General features: G+C 45.6%; 1 protein-coding gene across 2 annotated transcripts in view; it reads right to left on the reverse strand.

Moving 5' to 3' along the window:
• Positions 1–22,010, reverse strand: part of LOC8052985 (receptor-type tyrosine-protein phosphatase mu) — a 77,364-nt gene that overhangs the window by 5,917 nt on the left and 49,437 nt on the right. Inside the window, exons 3-15 of one of the 2 annotated variants that reach the window (XM_042289389.1) lie at positions 21,574–21,734; positions 19,370–19,457; positions 18,427–18,503; positions 17,697–17,733; positions 15,716–15,813; positions 13,537–13,653; positions 12,251–12,405; positions 10,973–11,108; positions 10,350–10,499; positions 8,859–8,958; positions 8,496–8,563; positions 6,872–7,006; positions 979–1,107 (exon numbers count right to left, since the gene is read on the reverse strand). In XM_042289389.1, the coding sequence (XP_042145323.1) occupies positions 979–1,107; positions 6,872–7,006; positions 8,496–8,563; positions 8,859–8,958; positions 10,350–10,499; positions 10,973–11,108; positions 12,251–12,405; positions 13,537–13,653; positions 15,716–15,813; positions 17,697–17,733; positions 18,427–18,503; positions 19,370–19,457; positions 21,574–21,734 (1,451 nt within the window). Of the gene's footprint in view, positions 1–978; positions 1,108–6,871; positions 7,007–8,495; positions 8,564–8,858; positions 8,959–10,349; positions 10,500–10,972; positions 11,109–12,250; positions 12,406–13,536; positions 13,654–15,715; positions 15,814–17,696; positions 17,734–18,426; positions 18,504–19,369; positions 19,458–21,573; positions 21,759–22,010 lie in introns of both variants that reach the window. The other variant, XM_042289388.1, reaches the window with a different exon arrangement.

The following is a 22,010-nucleotide window of genomic DNA, read 5'->3' on the forward strand; positions in this document are numbered from 1 at the left end:
GCATGAGCGAAACGGTTAGCACGAACACAACATCGGTACGTTTTGGAAATTTTACTCCGAAAGGGTATTGGCGGGTATTAAATTTGTTTTCGCTTAGGTGAGTACCCCGATGAGCACTGTGTAGTTCTTGTAGTTCTGATATGGTTGTAGTGGATAGTAGTAGTTAGTGTGACGTGTTCATACTCGGTCTTACCATTACTGAACGAGTTTTTGTTAAAGCGTTCTGCTAAAACGATCACCTGACCCCATTGTATTGATACAGAAAAAGCACGTGGGTCAGTGTGTACTCTAATCTGATCTATGGTTGGTTACAGGCTTACAGATTAAAGAAATTTGGGAAAACTACTCCCATCTCTTCCCGCTTTAGCGGAGAGAACGCTGGAGAGGAGGTCAACTTCTCTCCAGTGTTTGCTCTGCCAAAGTGGAAAGGAGTGGGAGGAGCTTCCACTGTACTCTTAACCTAACATCGACTATCGCAAGATTTTTTTTTTTTTTTTATGAATTTGTTTTTGCATTTTAAGAAGTACTTTTTCTTGAGGTGTGAAACGGATGGCGGCTTGTCGGCATCTAATTTAATTTGGCGTGATGCAAATTTGTTGTTGTTTTATACATTTTTTTTTCAATCTTTTTTTTTTTTTATTAACGTAACAAAATACCCTATTTATGTTTATCATCAATTTACCAATCGCTACACTTATGTCGTTAACGCAATACGGCATTTGTCGCTTTATGAGCCGCAAAACCTTCAACTAGATTTTTCAGCTGCTATTACTAATTTTTCTTGTTTAAAAAGTTAGGGTTTTTTTGTTTTAGATTTTTTTATTTTGTTTTTAGTTTAACTGTATATGCTGTTTGCTCGTTGTTGTTGTTCTTTGCAGTGAAGGTGCACTAATCACCGCCGAATGCATATAGCATAGACTGCAGCTGTATACGGTTGCCACACTGGCTTCGTCACTCTACTTCCTTCACATATCCTACCTTGGCGGTGTTCTTGAGCTTGAACTTGCGCAGGAGAACTCCCCCCGTGGCCACGTCAGTCGAGACGTGATCGATGCGTAAATGACGATGGTGCATGCTTCCAGTTTGGGGCCAGAATAAGGGAAGTGACTGCATTGGAACAACAACAAAAAAAGTTTATAACCTTAATTGCGCGCCTCTATTTCTACATTTTTTTACCAATAATGCGTGCAAGCACTCTTCTAACGTTTGCACTGCGCCATCTTGCTCTGACCAAGTGAGATTTTAGATTTTCGGAAACTTCCCATTTCTAGCGTTTTCAGAATACATAATAACTCCACCGGCATACGGTTTGAGTTAACACACGTGCGTGACACACTTTGAAAATCCTAGGTTTGCATTTTGCACTGCGTTGATCCCCTCGCCCTCCAAAAACAAGAGATGCAATACACCATTTTGAAAGGCCACCTAACGTTTCGCTTTATGTGAACCTATACATTCAGTTTGCCTTCTATCCTGCGTTTAAATGGCCTCTTTTTTAATATAAATTCCAGTACAACGATGTGAACCGGCATTGAGGTGGTGAAGCGAGGAAGAAGGTTCAAGGCAAGTTGGGCGAAGCTGAGGGTGACGCGCGGCAGATTCAAAACATCATCGACATAAATGGTTCCGAGACAACGAACAAAAAGTGCACCGCAAACATCCCTCACTTTCTTTTGACATTATCGTCTTAGCGCATGCACTAAAATGCGAATTTTAACTGAACAACAACACACATCGCGATGTTCCCCGGGAATGTTTCAAACCAGTGGTTCTCAACCGCTGATGTTTCGCGGACCCTTTGAGGATCGGTGGAGATGATGGAGGATCCCATTCGTGGTGAGGGGAAGGGAAAGTATAGGTTAATTATGAGTAATTTCATAAATGAATGTAACAAAGTGATAGTGTTAAGTAAACTTCTCTTATTGACTAATACACGAGAAAAGTCACCCGGAAATCGGAACGTGTCTTCTCAATCTAAGAAAAGACAACTTTCATTGGCGGGCTTCACTGATAAGTCTGGGCTTTGCGGACCCCCATTTGAGAACCACTGCTTTAAACGACAGTCACAGAATATCAAACAGCAGTAATTAATCTTTTGGACGCGTATAGTTTTTATTTGACGACTTTACAAGTTATTTTTTTTCTTTGTTTGAATTCAATGGATCACAATGACAAAATTAGCAATTTTTGCTTTTCTTTACAAATAATCGTAGTGTACCCCAACACTATAACTGCCTGGGTATTATAAAACGCAGAGCAATTCGAATTTTGATATTTCCTAGAAGACTTCTTATTCCGTCGAATGTCCCAGAAAGTTGGCCATGAGACCGGAAAAATAAAGCGAACGAAAGGTTAAGCGTGTTCGTTTTGCCACAAAGCGCTCAAACACCTATCAACTCTAGGTTTTATTCACATCACGTACGGAGGGATGTTGGGACAAATACAGACAAAGCGCAACAAGAAAATTAGGACAATAAGAAAGTAAGAAAGAACTCTAAAGCTGAACTGAGCATCGTTCAGGCTCAAGTTAAAACGTCGTGAACGTGATGTTTCTTTCAAACCCGGATTTATGTACGAATGCTAAGGCCTGGTTCACACTTACAGCTAATCCGCTGCCGCCGAAGCGGAATCGGCCGCGACAATGCACAGTGGACGCTACGCACGGCGGACGAATTCTTGCAGATTCGCCCGCCGATTCGAGTGTGAACCAGGCCTAAGACAGCGGGAAGTTGGTCTTCCGCAAAATCACGTAAGATGTCCTCATTGTAAATGTACATTTTGGCCAATGAAGTACAATATTCTAGGTAAATCAAGTCGCATTCAATTTAAAAATAAAGGCCACTTCAACGTACGCTTAACAAACTTCGCATGCGGGCTAGATTTTGATGTCGGAGTGATGCCCAGCACTTGGTCATCTACGCTTCTAGCTTATTTTCCTGTCGGATAGCGCCAGTGTTGGTATAAAACTAAACTACGTTCAAATGAGGGTGAGTGATGTGTTTGTTAACTTCTTCCTTTTGCTTGAGTCATTCTATTCGCCACTCTGAGAACCTAAAGAGGACCCAGTGGGGCTTATCGTAAGGACTGCCACCTGGTCGACGTAGATTAGCAGTACGAGGGTAGGTCTGGGAGGCGTGAATGATCCGAATTTTGTAAATATACGAGTGATATTAGAACCTTACTTCACACTTTTATGCTGACAAAGTGTAAATTAGGGCATCTTTATGGCGAAGTCGATCATCCAGCAAATAGGGAGTGCAATTTTCACACAGCGGGAACCGCCATCTCTGAAAGTTGCAAACAGAATTCGCCACGTGGTGTCGGCATAGAAATATGGGTGGAAATCATTGGAGAGAAAAGACGAGGGCGCGTGGATATGTGAGAGCGCCGAGCTCTGGTTGGAATGATTTGTGAATAGGCGCAAAGTTAGCTGCCTTTGTTTCTGTTCACTATTAAGTTTAACGAAAAGTTTATTGACGCTGTAAACTGCAAGACGTAAATCACACCGATATACAATAGGAACATGTACGTTACAAGGATGCAGGGACGGAGGTAACGAAAACGGAGGTATTCGCTGGACGCCATAATTGAGGGCGATGTTTAGAGAGCATGCTCAGAATAAGCTCACTTTAATAGCCTGCTAAGACCGGCAACCTTGATGGTGCTGAATGCACGCTCCAGAAGGACTGCGGAAGCTCGCCGCCAGCACGCGCTCAGCAGCAGCGCACACGGATGTGGCCGCCAGTGAATACTCTCTATAAGGAGTATTCACTGGGCGCCATATTTGTGGGTGCTGTTTAGAGCGCATGTTCAGAACGAGCTCACATTAATAGCCTGCTAAGACCGGCGATCTTCGTGGTTTCGAATGCCTGTTGCAAAAGAACCGTGAAGCTTGCCATCAGCACGCGCTCAGCAGTCGTGCAAATAGCTACGGCCGTCACTGAATGCTCCCTATTAGCGGCGAGGTGTTTTGGTGGCGCCCCCCCATGGTTCCTTCTCGTGACGTCATTACTTTGTGAACAACAAGTTCCATGTTGTTTGTAATGAGCATGGTGGAAGCTTGAAATCATTGCGCTCTAAAACCAACGCTGCCAACACCGCCAAAATTGAAGTTTTTCCATTCCTCTGATTTCCTTCGAAAAGAAATCCTTTCTTGACGTCATAGTCACTATACTGGTCGAATCGTGGAAGATTGATCACAGCGACGTTTTCGATCGCGTACGTCACCAATAGGGCCTTCCAGCGTGCCCAAATACACAACTCAGCGTGCGATCTGCACAGCCCAGCACGCACGCGCTACTCGTGGCTTCGGAAGACAAGCAAACCACGTGCTATACACGCAAATTTAGAAGGTGGAACATGTCGGCTGTGTTCCAAAATTTACTCGATCCGACTCCGGAGTAAAAGTTTCGTACCGTGGCGTTCCAAAACTTACTCGAGCTTACTCGATGATGTCAGAACTCGCGTTCCAGAAGCGGGTTGTTTACTCCGGAGTAATTACTCGCGCTACCCTCCTCGATCGGGGGGTAAAGTCGGATCAAATCGAGTAAATACGTCACGTGATCTGTTCGTCGTCTGCTTTCTGCGCCGACAGCCGTCAAATTCTCGCTTGCATCATTGGTTTTGGTGGCGGACGTTCGAAATGACAAAGAATTAAGTGCAGCATGTGTGGTTATTGCGATTTGCTGTTGTCAACGCAGGAATTTACTGCATTACATCCAGACCGTCCACCTTCCCCGGGAAGGTGTACTTGTTATTACCTGAGTGCGAGCGTAAACAGGAGCTTCTCCGCATCCTCGTCCTCGGCGTTGGGGGAATGCCGTATTCTCACGTTCAAGGCCGAAAATATTTGAACTCGGTATATAATAATGTAGTATTTTTGTTTCCTCCAGAGTGTGTGTAATGAGAGGATAACGTTTGTAAAGCAGTGAAGGCTTCGAAAATTTCACTGTAATCACATTCCCGTCAAAGCGAACGTGAGTTTCACATCATTCTGGAAAAAGCACCCTCGCGCTGTACCGCTGCACCGTGTGGAATATATTTCTGCAAAACATAATCGGTGCAAATTACAATGCGTGGAATATATGCGTTTAGGGCACCGTGACTAGAATTGCAGCGATCGCGCTGATTAATAAAAACACTTTTTTTTTATGTCTAGCTGTAAGGAGTAAGTAATTTTGATCTCAATATACAGCTCAAAATGAAGGTGAGTAAAAGGAGCTGGTGGATCCACCTCAAAAAACACCGCGTCGTCATTAACATTACCGTTCTTCGGGTGCTTTCTCCATGATCAAAAGGATCGTCTGCTATTTTCTGCCATCGCTGCTGTGTTTTCTTTTTGCCGTCACCCAAGACGAAGCCAATCCGCGTAGTATCCAGGTGATTATCCTGGCCGTTCCAAAATCGAGTCGCGGATCGTTTACTCGCGATGTCACGTGGTATTACCCGCTGACGTAGGAGGCAGGTTACTCGGGTAAGATTTGGAACATAGCCGTCAGTAGAGTGCCTTCATACACACACGCGCTTTTGCTTGAGTGGTGACATCTCAGCCATTTTTCCTCCCAATCGTTTTTTTATGTATTTTTAAGTGCGCGCAGTCCGGTGTCGCTCAGCTCGAGCGCGTAGCTTTGGCTGATGCATAGACGCCATTTTACCGCCCAAGTCACGCACCGAGTGCGCGAGAGCGTCACGCGCTGGCACAATCCGGACAACAATGGATGTCTTCACCCTGAGACAGACAGACATGTAGGCACCCTACATGTCATAATCTCTTGCTTTTGGAATGGTCTATTCGAGCCGGTTCGAACAGCGAATGAAGACAAAGACAACTAGCTTTGCATGTACCCCCAAATCATTCCAACTATATACGCTTTACACACGCGCCAAATTACAGCCGCCATTGATGACCTTCAGTTGTCTTTCCCAGATGCCAAGCAACCAAAGCGGGCGTTGACGATCCTCCAGAAAGGTCAATGCTGTGGAAGAGGACACAGCAGAACCTAAAAGGGCAATAACCTGCCCTGCTAACAATCAAGTGAAATAATTGTAATAAAAGGTAACAAAAACTAAAGGTCACTTATGGCGGCACCCATGCACAGCTGCTGCAAAGCGTCTATAGGAAGTATTCACTGGCGGCCATAGCTGTGTGCGCGAACGCTGAGTGCGTTCTGATGGCGAGCTTCCACAAATATTTTGCAACGTGCGTTCCGCAGCATCAAGAGTGCCGGTCATTGCAGCCTATTGATGTGAGCTCGTTCTGAGCATGCGCTCTAAACAGCATCCACAAACATGGCGTCCAGTGAATACTCCCTATACTTTGTTTCACCTTATGTGCTACCGAAGCGAAGGCTAAAAGGGCGAGCTCATTGCGTTGGCAGCTGCCCTTGGTGCACGAGAGCTTGTGCCGCCTAGGGTGCCTCAATGTCCTTCTGTTTAGGGTGATGCCACCCTTTGTAGTACCCGATGCCGACAGCACGCGCTCAAGGGTAAAATACAAGGAAATCAACGAAAACAAAATGTCGCCATAATACAGTCAACGCCACAAACGCGTGCAGGGCCACGCTCTTTCACGCGCTTCTGAACAAAAAATAAAAATAAACGTGTGAGAAAAAATGGCGAGATGCCACCACCCTAAGCAAAGCGCACATGAAGGCACCCTAGTGCCGCCGAGGTGTGCCATAGACACCGTGGCCATAGAGCAAAAAGCTCGCGCGTGTAGCCTTTCCTGCGGTACAAGACAAGGTGAAACAGAGTATAGAGCTCGGCTTTCTGATGTCCCCTCCTTTTCCTCCTCAGTTCCTACACCTATACAGCTGCGTGAAAATCAAGATGAAGAGGCGAATGCTGAAGAATGGCATCGTAGCAGACCCACCTCGTCCTTCGGGTCAATGTCGTTGAGCAAGACGATGGTCTGCGACCCGGAGTCATACACCAGCTGCCAGAAGTCTTCCACGGTGATGATGAGAGGGTACTGGGTCGCGATGTACGTCTTGCGGTTGGCGAAGCCCTGAAGTAGGCACGCGGCGGTATAAGGTCAGGAGACGTACAAAAACGTTCGACAAACATATTTCTGCAGACTGCGGTAATTTATCGGCATTCGAATAACCGAGTCATAACCGTTTTCAGGTTAGCGTATCGTTTACGTTACATATCTGGCGAGATATACAGGCCAGACCACCACTCGGGTACAACACACAGGATGGGGTACAGTTAGAGCGCCTTGGTAAAGAAGCCATTTGGTAGGACAATTTCACTATCAATGTCTTTATGGGCCAATCTAGTAAGACAGAAAATTAAAAAAGGAACATTTCTGTCAATGAAAATTCGGTACAAGACATGGGCAAAAAAAGGCTATTCGCTGGTCAGCCTTGAAAAGGAAGTAAAATACATTTTAGCGAGTAAAGAGTGCATGTACACATAGCTTAGGTGCGACATGAGCGCCCCGTTTTTCGGACATCATATTCGCAGAAATAAAAATAGTATGCCAAAGAACAATCTTTACGCGCTAGAAGCAGCGAGCTGGCCATTGTCGAAATAACCCGTACAGCCATAATTGTGAAACGGGTACCTCCAGCAAAATTTTGCGGGAGTGTATTTTTAATCAATTATTGTCAAACAAAATGAGCCTCTGGATGACTATGTTGAGAAGCGCTAGGTTGTGTTTTCCCTGGAGAGGTACCGGAATGAAAGATGCAAGCGCGAACTCTTCGACAAAGGACGCGCCTCGCCTGTATGGACTCTCGCGTAGAAAGAACTACGATTCATATATTACGTCTTGGAGTATATTTCACGAAGAAGTATCTACACAAGATCACGAAAGCATCAAGTCCGAACTGTCTAACGTGCCACTCTCCGGAAACCACCAACTCACATTCTTATTATATGCCCCCTTCACAACACCGAGGAACGGACACTTGAGACGGCTCTCTCAAGCCTGGATGATAGTCCGTTTACTGTTGAAAAAATTACTGGAATCGGTGGTTGGAACTCTCTTGAAAGCTTCGTTACAGCAACAAATGCCTCGATCATCTTTTTGTGAGACGCAAGACTTGCACTGACGCTCTAAGGTGTAAGAAAACTAACCTTTGATACTCTCATCATTTTCCTTCCTCATTGATCAACTCATCATCATCTCCTATCCCCTTCCTCATCTCATTTTATCGTATCACCCTTTCCCCAAGTGTCGAGTAGTCTGCTAGAGTCATGCACTCAGGCTAAGCTCTCGGCCTTCCAATCATCCCCTTTTCACACGTGTAGAAGGAGTGACTGCTGTCAAAGCTGTGAGCTCGGGTTTCTAGTCTTCGCTTCCATACATCTCGAGGAATTAAACCAGGCAAAACGTAGGTCGACGTTTGTTTAATGTTTGTTCTTTCCAAGTTCTGCTTGCTGAAAAGTGAAACAAGCAAATCGAAACAACCTAAAACAGACGAGAAACTTGCTATTCTCTCCAAATAAAAAGTAGGCCGAACATTTCTAAGCAAAGTGTCTACGCTTACGCTTGTGTAGACTGCGTTGATGTAGACCGAAGAAGCCCCCGCTCCCAGGATAGGTCTCCCTTCGTCATCTGTGAGAAACAGTGTTCGTTAAGCAACTACCACTGTCCCATGCAAAGTTTTTTTTTAATATTTTTATTTGTTTGCGGGGGTTGCGTTGACGTCAAAACGCTGAGCTCTGATTGGTTCTGATTGAAGGATGGTGGGTAGTCCTCAAGGCAGCTTGCTTTGGAGGTCTACCCACTATCCTTCAATCGGAGCCAGTCAGAGACCGGCATTATGACGTCACCAGAACCTCTGGAAAAGAAGCAGACGAACTAGCGCTCCGGATAGGCTTTAAAAAGTGCATCGCTACCAATGACCCACCGGGAAGGATTTCCATGGACCTGTTTTTCAGCCTGTTCTCGTTCGTGAGAGCAAACTTGCATTTCTCTTGTGGTAGAGTCGGGGATAACTTCTTCAGCCTCTGGAATAATAAGCGAAATACCAGTCACTTCAGTTACAGAGTCGTTGTTTTTTTATTTGCACATAAGAAACGTCAAACTGAGTTGGTAATGTTTTTTTTTTTTTTATTAACCATAGCGTTTATTGCACTTGACGGTCATACACCTAGGTGTCACAGGGGAGTTCGAAAACGTAAAAGCAACGTTTCTTGAACGGTTCGCTGCTAAGGTTAAAGCGGGGCACGTCATTGCCTCTGTGTTACCCAGACATTCGAGCTCAAACGTAATCGTAATTGCGGTGTTTAGACACCCAATGTTTGCCATGTGGCTCGAAGTCAACGCGGGGTAAATACATGAAGCTGTGACTGCAGTTGTCGTAATGACTGTAGTTTGAAAAAGGAGCATACTTTGGTTTCGCCATTGCATTCAAAAAAATATAATCAAAGATCGCGGAAAAAGTGGGAAAAATGAGGCTGGTGCAAAAGTGGGCCGGGACGAAAGCGAAGAGAACTCAGAGCTGTCGAATGGAGATAGTTCAAAGGACAGATCTGAAACAGTAAGATTGGTAAAACAACGCTGCAGGAATTGTGGGCTAAGTAAACAGCGTGAACTACTTTGAAATACTGTCTCGACTCTTCTGAATCACATGTCTCAGTACTTCGTAGTTCGGTTGCTGCTGAGTAGTAGCACTTGAATTGTATCTCCAAGTCTTATGGCGAATTCCACTGGGTGTTTTGGAGCGCGCCGGGATCAGTTGACCAGATCCGGAATGGAGCACACGATCCGAACGGGGTCGCGCCGCCTACGGATCCCCTGTGGAACATGACCACTGCTCCGGGATCGGCGGATGCCTTCCCGTCATTCACCTGCCCGGGAATCCCCTTTCCGCGGTCGCCGCGGTCCTTTCGAAGACGTTTTCCCAATCGCGGCGCCAACACATGTCCGACGCACGAGCGGCAGGAATGGCCTAGGAGCTTCTAGCAAAGATTGCCAGAATGCCCTTAGCGAGGCAAAACCTTCTCCTTCTTCGAATACGAACCGGCTGTCGAGCCAAGGGGTAAGCAGGCGGCCATTACGAATTCTTCTGAGGCAAGATGGGCGAGATCAGGCGAGAGGACCCACGAGAAAGGAAGTCACGTGTGTGCGCTGAGGGCTGGCCCGGCTGGCTTCCGGTTGAATCCCCCGAAATCGTCGGAGCGACGTTTCTCGGATCCAGATCGAGATCTGGAGCGGGAGCTAATCCTAAGCAACCAGTGGAACACGTCAGTCTGGATCCCGATCGCCCAGTGAAGTAGGCTCGCTCCAGAAAAGTCGACCCTGGCGCGCTCCAAAACGACCAGTGAAATTCGCCATTAGACCCAATGCATCGACGACGGTTAATAGTCACGGAGCAAGTTTGAATCCTTCCACAGACCTCGTACTGGAGCTCGAGATCACTGTGCTTGCAATCCGGTTTTTCCTGGCGAATTCTGTTGAAGTAGAGGACCAGCTTGTCCTGTGGCTGCCGCGTTGGTTCCCCGAACAGTCGCTCCAAAAGAGCCTCGTGAACGAACTCGTACTGCTCCTGCGAAGCACGAGAAATGGGCAAGTCATGGGAATGTCATCTAAGCGGTGACGCAAGCCCGCCGTTCGTAGTAGAAAGGCTGGACGGCCTTCTCCTTTACAATGCTCGTCGCCAGCCATTATTCAAGAGTTAAGCTCTCTGTCATTGTAGACAAATAACAAACTTGGGATTTGACCCGAAGAACAATTAAAAAAAGCACGATTTCTAAAGGTTACCACTTGTCGCAGAGTAATACCGCAATGCGAATGTTCCTGTTCAGTGTTCACTCAAAGCGAGGGCTAATGGAATACAAAAGGTTACCGTCAATATCTAACTCTCATGTAGACGAATGTTTTTGGTTAGTATATCTATTCCTATGCCGCTTTGTTCATCTCAGTTTTGAACATAAGCATGACAGTTCAAGATGCTCATCTGTGGAAGTTGATAGACTCCAAGGCTTTTTTAGAAAAAAACAAAAGAAACAAAAAAGTTACCAAGGTTTCTACGAGGTTGACTCTCTGCTGGCGAAGTTTATAGAGGAGGCCCATGACGTCCACCCGTTTCTCCGCTCTTGCCATCTCGAGAGCCGACTCCAGAAGCACGATGGTTCCCGTGCGTCCCACGCCGGCGCTGCAAAACGCCGCACAACGAAAACTTTCAGGCTTTCCACTCAGGTGAAGAAGGAAGACCAGCGAAGCTGTACTATGGTGGCAATCAAATAATGGCCGTCCGCAAGTCGGCAAGCAAGGGTGGAAACGCTGCAAAGGTTGCCGCGATCTATGAGCGACGGCGGCAAGCAGACAACCGGCAAACACAACACTTTGGACAGCTAACGCCATCTATCAGAGACGGCGACAACCGGACAACTCCGTTGCCGCCGTCGCTCATAGATGGCGGTAGCTGTCCAGAGTGTTGTGTCAAAACTTTTTTGATGCACGGACATTATCCTGGGGAAACCAGCCCTTAAAAGCTCCGCTGAAAAAAAAAAAAAAGGTGGGGGAGGGGGGGAGAGGGCATTTTAAGCAAAAGTAATTCTCGAAATTATCCAACAGTTTCGATACACCTAAATTTGCGGTTGATTTATTAAAGAAGGGAATGCGTCTCTGCCCTCGGATAACCTACGCGTAATTTACTCCTCTTACAGATGATCCCAAGAGTTGCACACAGGTCTATTGATGCTATGGACACCGGTTTTAATTCCCGGTTTGCTGATGTACCAACAACCTACGTAAAAACGAATGCCCGACATTTTGTATGGAAGGCCCGCGGAAAACTCTTTCGCGTGGTTGCTGCCTTTGCATCGCTTATCAACCGGGGGAAAAATGCTGATTCATTGAGCCATGGACGCACGCGCAGCGTCTGATTTATCGCACAACAGATCAACAGCGCATGCTCAGAAGGCCTCTACAAGACGTGCTGAAAATTAAAAAAAAAATGCAGTCAGTGCGCGGGCGAGCCGATGGAGGTTTCCAGGATAAATTTAACCCGAGACTGGGGCAAAAGGAGGGGGAAAAGGTTTTGACGAGGGTATAAAATAAACGGCGACAAACATTGTGTTTAATACAGCTAATGATTTCATTATCAGCTGAGTTAGAGACGTGGTCTCTCACTTTTTCTTTAATGTGTAATTTTCTAGACTGTAATTTTCTTCTCCTCCTTCTGGCCCAGTTTAAAGTTATTAAATTATTTACGTTAGAAGTTGATCGTAATCTTTCCCACGCCGTAACTTTAAAGTTTTTTTGTTTTTTCTTTGAGGGCTAAAAGGGCGGCACCTGCAGTGTAGCAGCAGCGGTGCCCGGCTGGAAGGGGCGTGGGCCTTGGCCAGCTCGACCATCTCGATGAGCGAGAGCGGATGTGCCGGAACTCCGTGGTCGGGCCACGCCGTGAAGTGGTACTGTTTCACCACCCGCTTGCTGGCTGCACCGGACTGGGGATGACGGAGCACAGACGCCATTACTCGTGCGAACGAACCACGTCCATTTTTGATCGCAACCGCCGCAGGCGTGATGGTAAAGAAGAATAACTAGATAATAATTGTACGTTATCAAGCGGGCGAAGCCTGTGCCACCTATATAGAAGACGAGGCCTGCGAATGACGTCGTCGTTACATGATCACCGACCTGCTCAAAGCGGCAAAGATGGTGAACTTGTGGCCGTCGTTGGGAGCGTTGGCACGGAGTACCGCGGGCTCCCTTTTTTAGTGCCATACGACGGCAAAAAGTTGCGCTAATAACACCTTCATTTTTGTTTTTCTTAGAGACAGTGGGGTGAGCATTTGTGATGTCTATCTTCGATTGCCCTGCACGTATTCCACAAGCACTAAACCAAACTTCGATGTTTTTTTTTTTTTTTTTTTTTTTTCTTGTGTGTTTTTAAATTTGTGTTCCCAGACCTAAATTTTAAAAACAACAAAAAAAAGAAACAAGGTCTGTCACGCGTTATCGCTTTAGTTGCGCTGCTCGTTGCTGACCCCATTTTGTTTGTTTGTGGTTGGTTATAAACGGAAGCTTTATGGAAGTGCCCGATAGGAAAATGTGTAGGATGCCTATATACGTACAGGCAGAGTTCTTCAACATCAGGCTAGTCGAACCTGTCTCTTGCGGAACCTAAACCGACGATAAAGCTATGATCCACGTGAACATGGTTCGTTTACGTGTTTTTTTTTTAATGTAAACTTGCATGTAAACTTATTATTGAGAGTTAACGCTTGCTTTCTCGGCATTAGCGCGGACGCGAAGAGGGAGAAAGAAGGTAAGTTTCATCATTGCACAGCTTACGACGACGAATTATGACAGGTAAGTATGGTTCGCACGCTTGCCACTGGTTACGACCGTGTACCTTTAAAACCGCTTGGGATCTTTTGCGGGGAGAGAACTGTATTTAGGTCTAAACGGATGTTCCACCTCATCATTCGCTGAGCTGATTTCGTAGATCGCAGAGATCGGCTCTTCGAGTGTTTTGCGGGTAAATAGAACGCGTGGGCATTTTTCAGAGTGTAGTGGCTGCAAGAATACGTTCCATCTATGAGCGTTCAAAATGGACGAGCCCGGCGAGATACCTTGTGGACCTTGAAGGTGCGGATGGTGTAGTCGACGAAGACCTCTTCGGAGACGAGGGTGACCATGATGTCGCCGTACTTGCTGCACGTCTCCGGCCAGTACCGCTCGACTTTGCGCTGAGGAAAGAAAAAAATGATTCGTTTGAAAAGGTCGAATGACCGCAGACGAATTCGAAATTTCTACTTTGGTTTCGTGCAATTTTACTCCGCATACTTCGCAACACGGACACTCAAGCAGCGTTCGTTTATTTTGTCATTTCTTTTCAACACGCATTATTAGTTCAAACATCTAGAGAACTACAGTGCTAAAATCGCACTATTGCTATTGTATTGCTAAAAGCTACGGCGTTGCTAAAAAATTGCTGCAAACTATTGTATTGCTAAAACAATTGTATACCTAAAAGCCACTGTATGGCTAAAGCAATTACATTGGTAAAAGCTTAGCATTAGTAGCTAAAATTATTGTAACGCGAAAATAATAGGACACGTAAGCGACGCGGTGAAACTCTAGTGTTTCTCAGTAAATGAACTGTACTAGAGACAAAACAATTCAAATTGTATGCATTTGGAAGTGGACCACTGGTTGGGCACGCGCAGTATACATTATAGCTGCAAGCAGATTCTCTGAAACAGAAAAAAAGTATATTTGCCTAATATAAGCAAACACACTGCCACGGTGCTATCGCGGCACGTGCCAACGCTCCATCTACGTTGACCTGGCCATGTGACGGCATTAGCAATGCGTAAAACAAAACGCTATCGTTTCGAATGAGTTCACCGAAATTGCCTGCACTCGCGTCGAGAGTGTCGAGAGTTTTAGTTCCTGGTTGCTAAACCCGTGATCCCTTATTTTTGAAGCAGATACAAAAGAGTGACCTTCTTTTTAATAAAACAAATGGATTTCGGTTCGTAACTCATGCAGGTTCAGACAGGCAGGCAGACGTAATTCGGCCGAACTCACGGATATGCCCGTGGTGATCTTGATGGGCTTGAAGGCCATCGTCCGTATTTGTTAGGCAGGAGAGAAAGAGAGGAAGAAAGCAGCGGAGGATGATGTTGAAAAGCGAAAGACAAAGATACATAGCACACACACACAAAAAAAAAACATTCACAAAGCGAATACGTTGCGGTACTATATCCCGTTTCATGCCGAAACCGACCGCAGCAAACACCACGATCCTTTGAAGCCAATCAAACAGTGCCTAAAAGTGCACCGTCACGGCGCTTGCCGTCTTAGAGCGTGCTTGACTTTGTGCCTGATCGGTGTTGCGTGTGACAGGCTGTGTGTGTGATTGGCGTTTACTTTGTGCGCGATTGGTTGTGTGTGTTTGTGTAATTGGCGTTGACTATGTGATTGGTTTTGTCAGTGATTGGTTATGTGTCTGAGATTGGCGTTGACTTCACCAACTGTTTTGTGTGTGATTGGCGTTGACTTTGTGATTGGATCTGTGTGTGTGACAGATTATCATTGACTTTGTGATTGGCTTTTTGTGTGATTGGATGTGTGTGAGATTAATAGTGCCGTTGTGATTTGATTTACGCGTGATTGGCTGTGTGAGAGAAATCGGCGTTGACTTTGTGATTGCCTTTGTATGTGAATGGCTTATGTGTGAGATTGGTATTGCCTTTGTGATTGTCTTTCTGTGTAAATTGCTGTGTGTGTGAGAGGTCGTCGTTGACTTCGTGATTGGTTCTGTGCGTGATTGACTGTATGTGTGAGAGATTGGCGCTGACTTTAAGATTCGCTTTGTGCGTGATAGGCTATAAACGCGCAGTGTGAATGCGCCCTGATCCGGCGCTTTCTTTTCTGTCCGTGATTAGTTTTTCCGGTGACGGAAAGTCCACAAAGACGCGCCGTGACGAAACGTATTTGGCGCTGTATGAATACAGGATCCTCCGTTTATCCTGTATTGTTCGCAGCGGTCGGACTTGTGAAACAGAGTATAAGACAAAGTTCAAATGCCGCGGCGATTCCGCATCATAATATAATTACGCTTTCATACGCTTTAAAGAAGTGTATGCTCTCTCACTTGGTAACTACACGCCCTGAGGCATCCTAAACGTTTCTTTGACTCTAAAAAAAAAAAACTTTATTGGTTACGTCACGATGTAAGTAGCCTCTAACTATCATCGAGAACAAAGAAAAAACGAGAAAGAATTACCAGCATTGCAGACATACCTTTCCTTCTTCGATCAGGTTAGCGGCCATGATGAACTTGCAAATTTCTTCTTGCCAGACGAGTCTCCAAAAGTCGGCGACCGTTTTTTCTACGGGGCCTATAAAGATTGGTCACCGAGTCAAAGGAGATTATAAGATAAATGGTTTTAATTTATTCAATAAAGTTTTACAGGTATGATCAATTCGCGTCTCAATGATTTGTAGACTATTCGGGAAAGACATCTGTATGCCCGTGTAAAATAGAAAAAAAGAAAGACCATATAGTGAGCGAAACGACAAAAGCGGTTCATGATAAAGAGTTTTGAGTTGAATCGATATTCTTGATAACAACTCTTAGTAAGGATTGCGAGTCATAATAAAAATTACGACCTACCTTACTCAGTACAGTCAAAATTTGAGACAGTGGCCCGATCACGCAACACGGAAACCCACTGCTCTTGGCATATAATAATTTGTAGAATAGGGTCATATTGTTAATAACTATTACAGTCGTGCCTCGCTACTATCAACGGCTCCGTTTCTTTTAAAACTGTGTATTATATGAGTTGTCCATAATAATTACACACAAATACATGTATCCAACCACTTGATCCCCGAAACTGTTGTCCATATAGTGGGGTATTCATATTAACGGGGTTTATGTCAACGAGACATAAATGTAACAGGCTAGACCTTAGGCGAAATTGGTTGGTGGTTTGAAAACACTGAGAGCGTCGCCATTTTAATGTCGGCAAGCGTCGTCGGTATACCGAAGCACGGTGGAGCTAGGGACCGGAAAGAGCCGTACGGGCAGTGTGCGATGGCGCGGTAGCTGCGTTTATCACTTTCCGACCATAGAATGGGCACGAACAGTTTAAACAACCTACCGCAACTGCCTCGTGAAACTCGCGGAGCCCTGTGCACGCTGGCGACAACTTCGTCGAAGCAGCGGAGCAAGTTTATACGCATTCGCTGTGGAAGCTTACACATTGCGGGTTGTCGCCAGCATACACAGTCCTCCGAGAGTTTCATCAGACAATTGCGGTGGATTATCTAAACTACGTTCACATTCCATAATCGGAAGGTGAAAAACACAGCTGCCGTGTCATCGCACACTGCCCGTACGGCTGTCTCCGATGCCTCCACCGTGCTTCGGTGCACGGACGTCGCTTGCCAACATCAAAATGGCGACGCTCTCAGTGTTGTCAGACCACCGAGCAATTTCGCAAAAAGTCTATCGCTCATTACGTGTAATGCTGAAATGACAACTAGCACAGGGGCATCGGACTTTATAAATGTGTGGGGTGCGGTGAAAACTTTTATGAACACAAAGCATTTTTTTTTATAACCTTCAACTCGGCGTTCCGTGAACGATTTCGGAAAGTGTAGCTATTCTCAGGCGTTTGCATGGTTTACTAAGCTATTTGTGCTTAATAAGTTTAATGAAGCATGTCGCTCATGAATGAACCTTTCAACGTGGTCATTAGTGATTCTGACTTTTGTCATTGTTGTATGTAATTTGAATATTCAAGGTACCTTTAAATTTGGAAGGGCACAACGCCCATGGATGATGTGGAGGTCCAGCATGTAAAGCCTGAAGTATTCTACTATCATGACAACTATCTTTTATACTTGTAACTATCCCATCATGACAACTATTTTATATACCTGTAACTATCCAATGGCAATCGACTACAGACGGCAGTACGTTAATGTCATAGCCAAAATCTCCATCTATTTTTGTTTTTCTTCTACAAAGCTGAACATGACATGTATGGGAAATGAAACGCCCCTGCGCTATCAGGTCCACTCAGGCGTTCGATTGAGGATTTGTATAACAATAACAACGGCGATGACAATTATTATTTACACCGGTGTCGCTACTACGAGTCTGACTTTGGCTCTAAACAAGTCAAAGTTGAGCACCTGCGATTTCGGTTCTCGAAATGAAACCTTAAAAGCCCAAGTGCCTGTAAACGTTTGAAAAAGAGTGTCGACTCACCTTGAGTGCAAATGTAAGCCTTGGGCTTGTTGTAACCCTAAGGGGAAAAGAAACACCCTTTGTGGACACTTTTTAAACCTGACGTCATCACTTAAATGTCGTCGCGAGAAATTTGTGCTTCTGGACAATCAAAAACGACACAAACAAAATAAAACTGTGTCTAGGAAATGAGCACCTCCACATAGGAGGTGACACACGTACAACGAAGGCCTCATCAAGGACAACTACACTCACTTTCCATACTCTGAAAAACCAAGACCATGCTTTAAAAGCAAAGTCGAAAACACCTACCTTAGAGTTTGACTGAGGTGATCGCGAAAGTGCGAAAGCAGGACCGCGACTGCGGTCCTGCTCCCCCGAGACCAAAGCGCGCCACGAACGCGCGCAGCCACGCATTCTTCGCATGGCGGAGGTTAACCCAAGAATCAAAGCTTATTCCTGCAGTTTAGTTCGAACCGCACCGCAATAGAAAGTTCATTACTCAGAAGGATTAAGAAACCTAGTTATACCGAACGTTATGAATATTTTTAATATGCCATCTAACATCTGTACGATACGTATTTTTTGCAGAAGCGATTCGGCGAGCAGCGTTTTCTTAAACACCTTGTGTATACGATATACGAGTATAAATTTCCTCGAAACTTTGGTCCCCGTTTCCAGAGACATCCCGTGTACATCTGATACGCTGCAACTGTATCCGATTGATTCAAGATGGCGGATTAATCCTTACGCTAATGTAGTTGGCGTTGATGTAGTCCGATGACGGATCGTTCTTGAGCGCGTGAAGGATGACCCGAGTGTCGTCGTCTGCAAGGAAAACGACAAGTCACGGGCGATTTTCAGTCAACTTTTCACGTGACCACCGAGGCTCGAGTCCACGTTTTCGTTCAACAGCTCGAAGGTTGCCTAAGTCACACCTCTGTACTTCCGAGCGAGATAATCAAGGAAAGCGTTCAAGCGATCCAACCTTTATGATTGAATGCAGGTTATTTGTACATTTTTCCGCAGTCTTTAATATAATATACCCTTTTCGAAAGGCTGCGCTTTGTTGGCCGCTGTGGAATTCCAACAACGTCACAGCACAACTTTTTTTTTATTAAAAAGCAAAAACACCCACAAAAAAAAAAGGTAGTGAGGGCGGTGACGTTGCACTTTCGACGCCCTTTAATTGGCTTGTCGGCTCCTAGCGTTCGACGGGCTCCGGCGTTCGCCACCTGACGGAATGACTTGCACATTCCAGGACGGCGGTTGTTCCGCCTGTGTCAACGTTGGCCTGTGTGTTGTGGGTCGCACTTTCTAATAATCGGCACTTGATATTCGGAAGGGGTTGATAAACATGGATGGATGGATGAATCCGGCTGAGCCCTTTGGATCGGGCGGTAGCTCACGCCACCTAGCCATTTTGTTTTTCCATTTAAGCTTAGAATATTTTTCCTTTTCAAAGTGCGCGCCACCTTGCGGTCGCTGCTCGAATTACCCGAGTCCGCCATTGTTTGGGCACCAGGGCTGGGTCAGCGCTCGGCGAGGGTTTCGGATTCAGCGCCCAAGAAATGGTCGGTGTTAACGTTGCTTAATGGGGTACTGAAAAGGGTCTAGTGCAATTGCTAGTGAAGGCAGGCTCTAAGATCACTCGACAGTATGATTCGTGGCCATACATCGGGCTGCGAACTTACAAGGAAGCAAATCGGCGTAGCGGTTCTTGATCTTGTTTTCGGGTTTTTGGGCTACCGTCCATGGCTTGAGCTGACCCGTCTTTAGTGTCTGGAGGAAAGACAGAGAAAAAAAGAAGTTTGGTTTTGAATTTATTTTTAGGCCATAAACTGACCGCTCTAGTGCGTTCATAGCGAAGACTTAGCAAGCTTCGGCGTTACGCTAGGTTACATGACCTTTGATTTTTAACATTTTTCTGATAAATTTAGCGGGGAAGTTTTCCCCTAAGTTTAGCGGACCTATGAGACCGGGGCAAACTGAAGCACTAATTCAGTTGGTGCATAATCTGAAGCAATTCCAACGCATAAATGTGTTTATACAGGGTGTTTCCGAGCACTGTTTGGGAGTAAACTTTTTTATATATAAATAAGCTAACATATTGAGTTCAATTAAACTGTTCATCCGGGTGTCTTCATGTGGTACATGTATTATAACAAAATATCGCGAATAAAGCTGTCTGAAAAAAAAAATTGTTTAATGCACGGGAGAAAAAAGACGTAAACCGTTGGGTTAACGCTGCTACTCACATATCGCTACATATGGCACCGCGTGCTACAAAAACTTGGAAGCTTCTTAGAGATGAACAGCACATCCAGCAGATTCGAGCTTGTGCGTTACGATAAGTGGGTCAACCAGCATAATTCGTATCCCTTTTCTTCCTGTTGCATAGGAAACACCAAGTTTTTTTTTTCTTTCTTGCAATTTTTTTAAACCTACACTTACAAAATTTTAGTACGATAAATGCACCAACTAAATGCATCTTTGTCAAAAACTTTCATTGTACTCCATTCATCGGGTTATTTTTGCAATTTCATTTCCGACCAAGCAGCGCTCTAAAACACCCATGTACGATTCATTACGCCTATCTGACAAGGGTCAAGGGGAACATAACGTGTTCGTATGTGGCCTTCGTGTTACAAGCTGTGCACACGTGCACCGCACCAGTTAATGCACACACGCTTCGGGTTCGCTGTGTGGGTCATTGCACGCTGTGACATACTAACTCGTTTGTGGACAAGAATCTACTATAATTCATTTAAGCTTACTGACGAAATGTAGAGGGAGCTACGAGCAATCGAAGGCCAGTCCAGTGCCATGTGGGCGCCACGTGATCTTCGGTTGGGGCGTACACTCTCAGAAATAGGGGGTGTAGAGGGATACACCCCTTGTCCAATATGTAACTCCCCAAAACTACATTGCGACATTCAGTCCACAACGTCGAGCTGGCAATACTAACTTTTACGGGCGGCTTGATAGCTGTTGGATATAACTTACTAAAGAGCTAGTGTGCGTATCAAAGACTACAAAAACAAAAACAAAAAAACACTGAGATTTTGCAGGAGGGCCAAAAATACCTTGATTCTCGGTGGCCGAGTGGGCTAGCGCACACCAGCTTAGAGCACGTGGAGCGAAAGCTCGCGCTGCAGAACCCAGAACCCTTGGTTCAATCCCCGCCCCTGCCCGTATAGATCTGGATGAGCATCGTACCTGCGTGTGGTCGTGTATCACTTCTGCGTGGTGCACGTTAAAGACCCCGAGCTAGCGGTTGTACCGCACTGGCTAAATTGCTCATCTACAGCCGAGACACCAGACGCCCACTGAGGTAGACTAACTTCCGGCTGTATAAATATACAGATAACAATTTGCTTTTGCTTACTGTAGCCTTTAAGGCGTATACTAGCTATTTTCATATGTTGTATCGCTCGACTATCAAACCGCTCGTGAAAGTTCTCGGCGGACTGAACGTCGAATTGTTGTTTTGGGGTGTTACGTATAGGACAAGGGGTGTACCCCCCACACCCCCTATTTCTAAGAGTGGTAGTGACGTGCGGAACGCATAGTAACGTGTAATACGTTCACACCACTGGATTGGCTGTAAGTGCTTGTAGGGTCCGGTGCGGTCCATCTTCAAGATGCAAACAGGCTAGCAACCCATTTGCACAGAATCGAGTAACAGACTGTTAACTACAGCTTTAATAAATGGCAGCGCACAGAGGTGATTATTGGAATGGTCTACTGTATACAGTTTTGCGGTGATAATCTCCCTGGCAAAAAATCCTGAGTCACTGGGTTGTAGTGGGAGGTTCAATATCCCGCGTACTTGAAACGCGTCCCGCACAACAATAGATGGCGCCGAAAGGAGAGCGATTCTCGGGATGGTGTGTACCGCGAGCTGCTCCTTGAATCCTCCGGACTCCTTCATGGCGGACACGTAACGGTCCAGGTCTTCGGTCTGGACGACGTGCTGCTTTTCGGTGCCAGGCGGGGCCTCGTACTTGTGAATGACCAGCGTCATCTTGTCCCCGGCCGCGTCGGCGACATTCTTGCCTGCACGCGGGAGACAGGTAAGTGCTGTACAAAATAAAAGTAAAGTTTTTGTTTTGTTTTTGTTTTTAAAGCGACGCACTGACGTTTATAAGTCACAATCACACTGCGGATACATTATATAAAGGGCACGGTGCTGGCCATAGACATGATGGCAGAATGTTTTGCGGACATACCCCAAGAGTGTCCGAAGCTCGCTTGCTGCACACATATGTATGCATGAAACATTTCGGCAGATATTTTGTTTTTGCGTTATCAATGTGGCGGAACCGTCGTACA

The sequence above is a fragment of the Ixodes scapularis genome, unplaced genomic scaffold, assembly GCF_016920785.2.
Source record: "Ixodes scapularis isolate PalLabHiFi unplaced genomic scaffold, ASM1692078v2 PGA_scaffold12__126_contigs__length_90152505, whole genome shotgun sequence".
Classification (NCBI taxonomy): Eukaryota; Metazoa; Arthropoda; class Arachnida; order Ixodida; family Ixodidae; genus Ixodes; species Ixodes scapularis.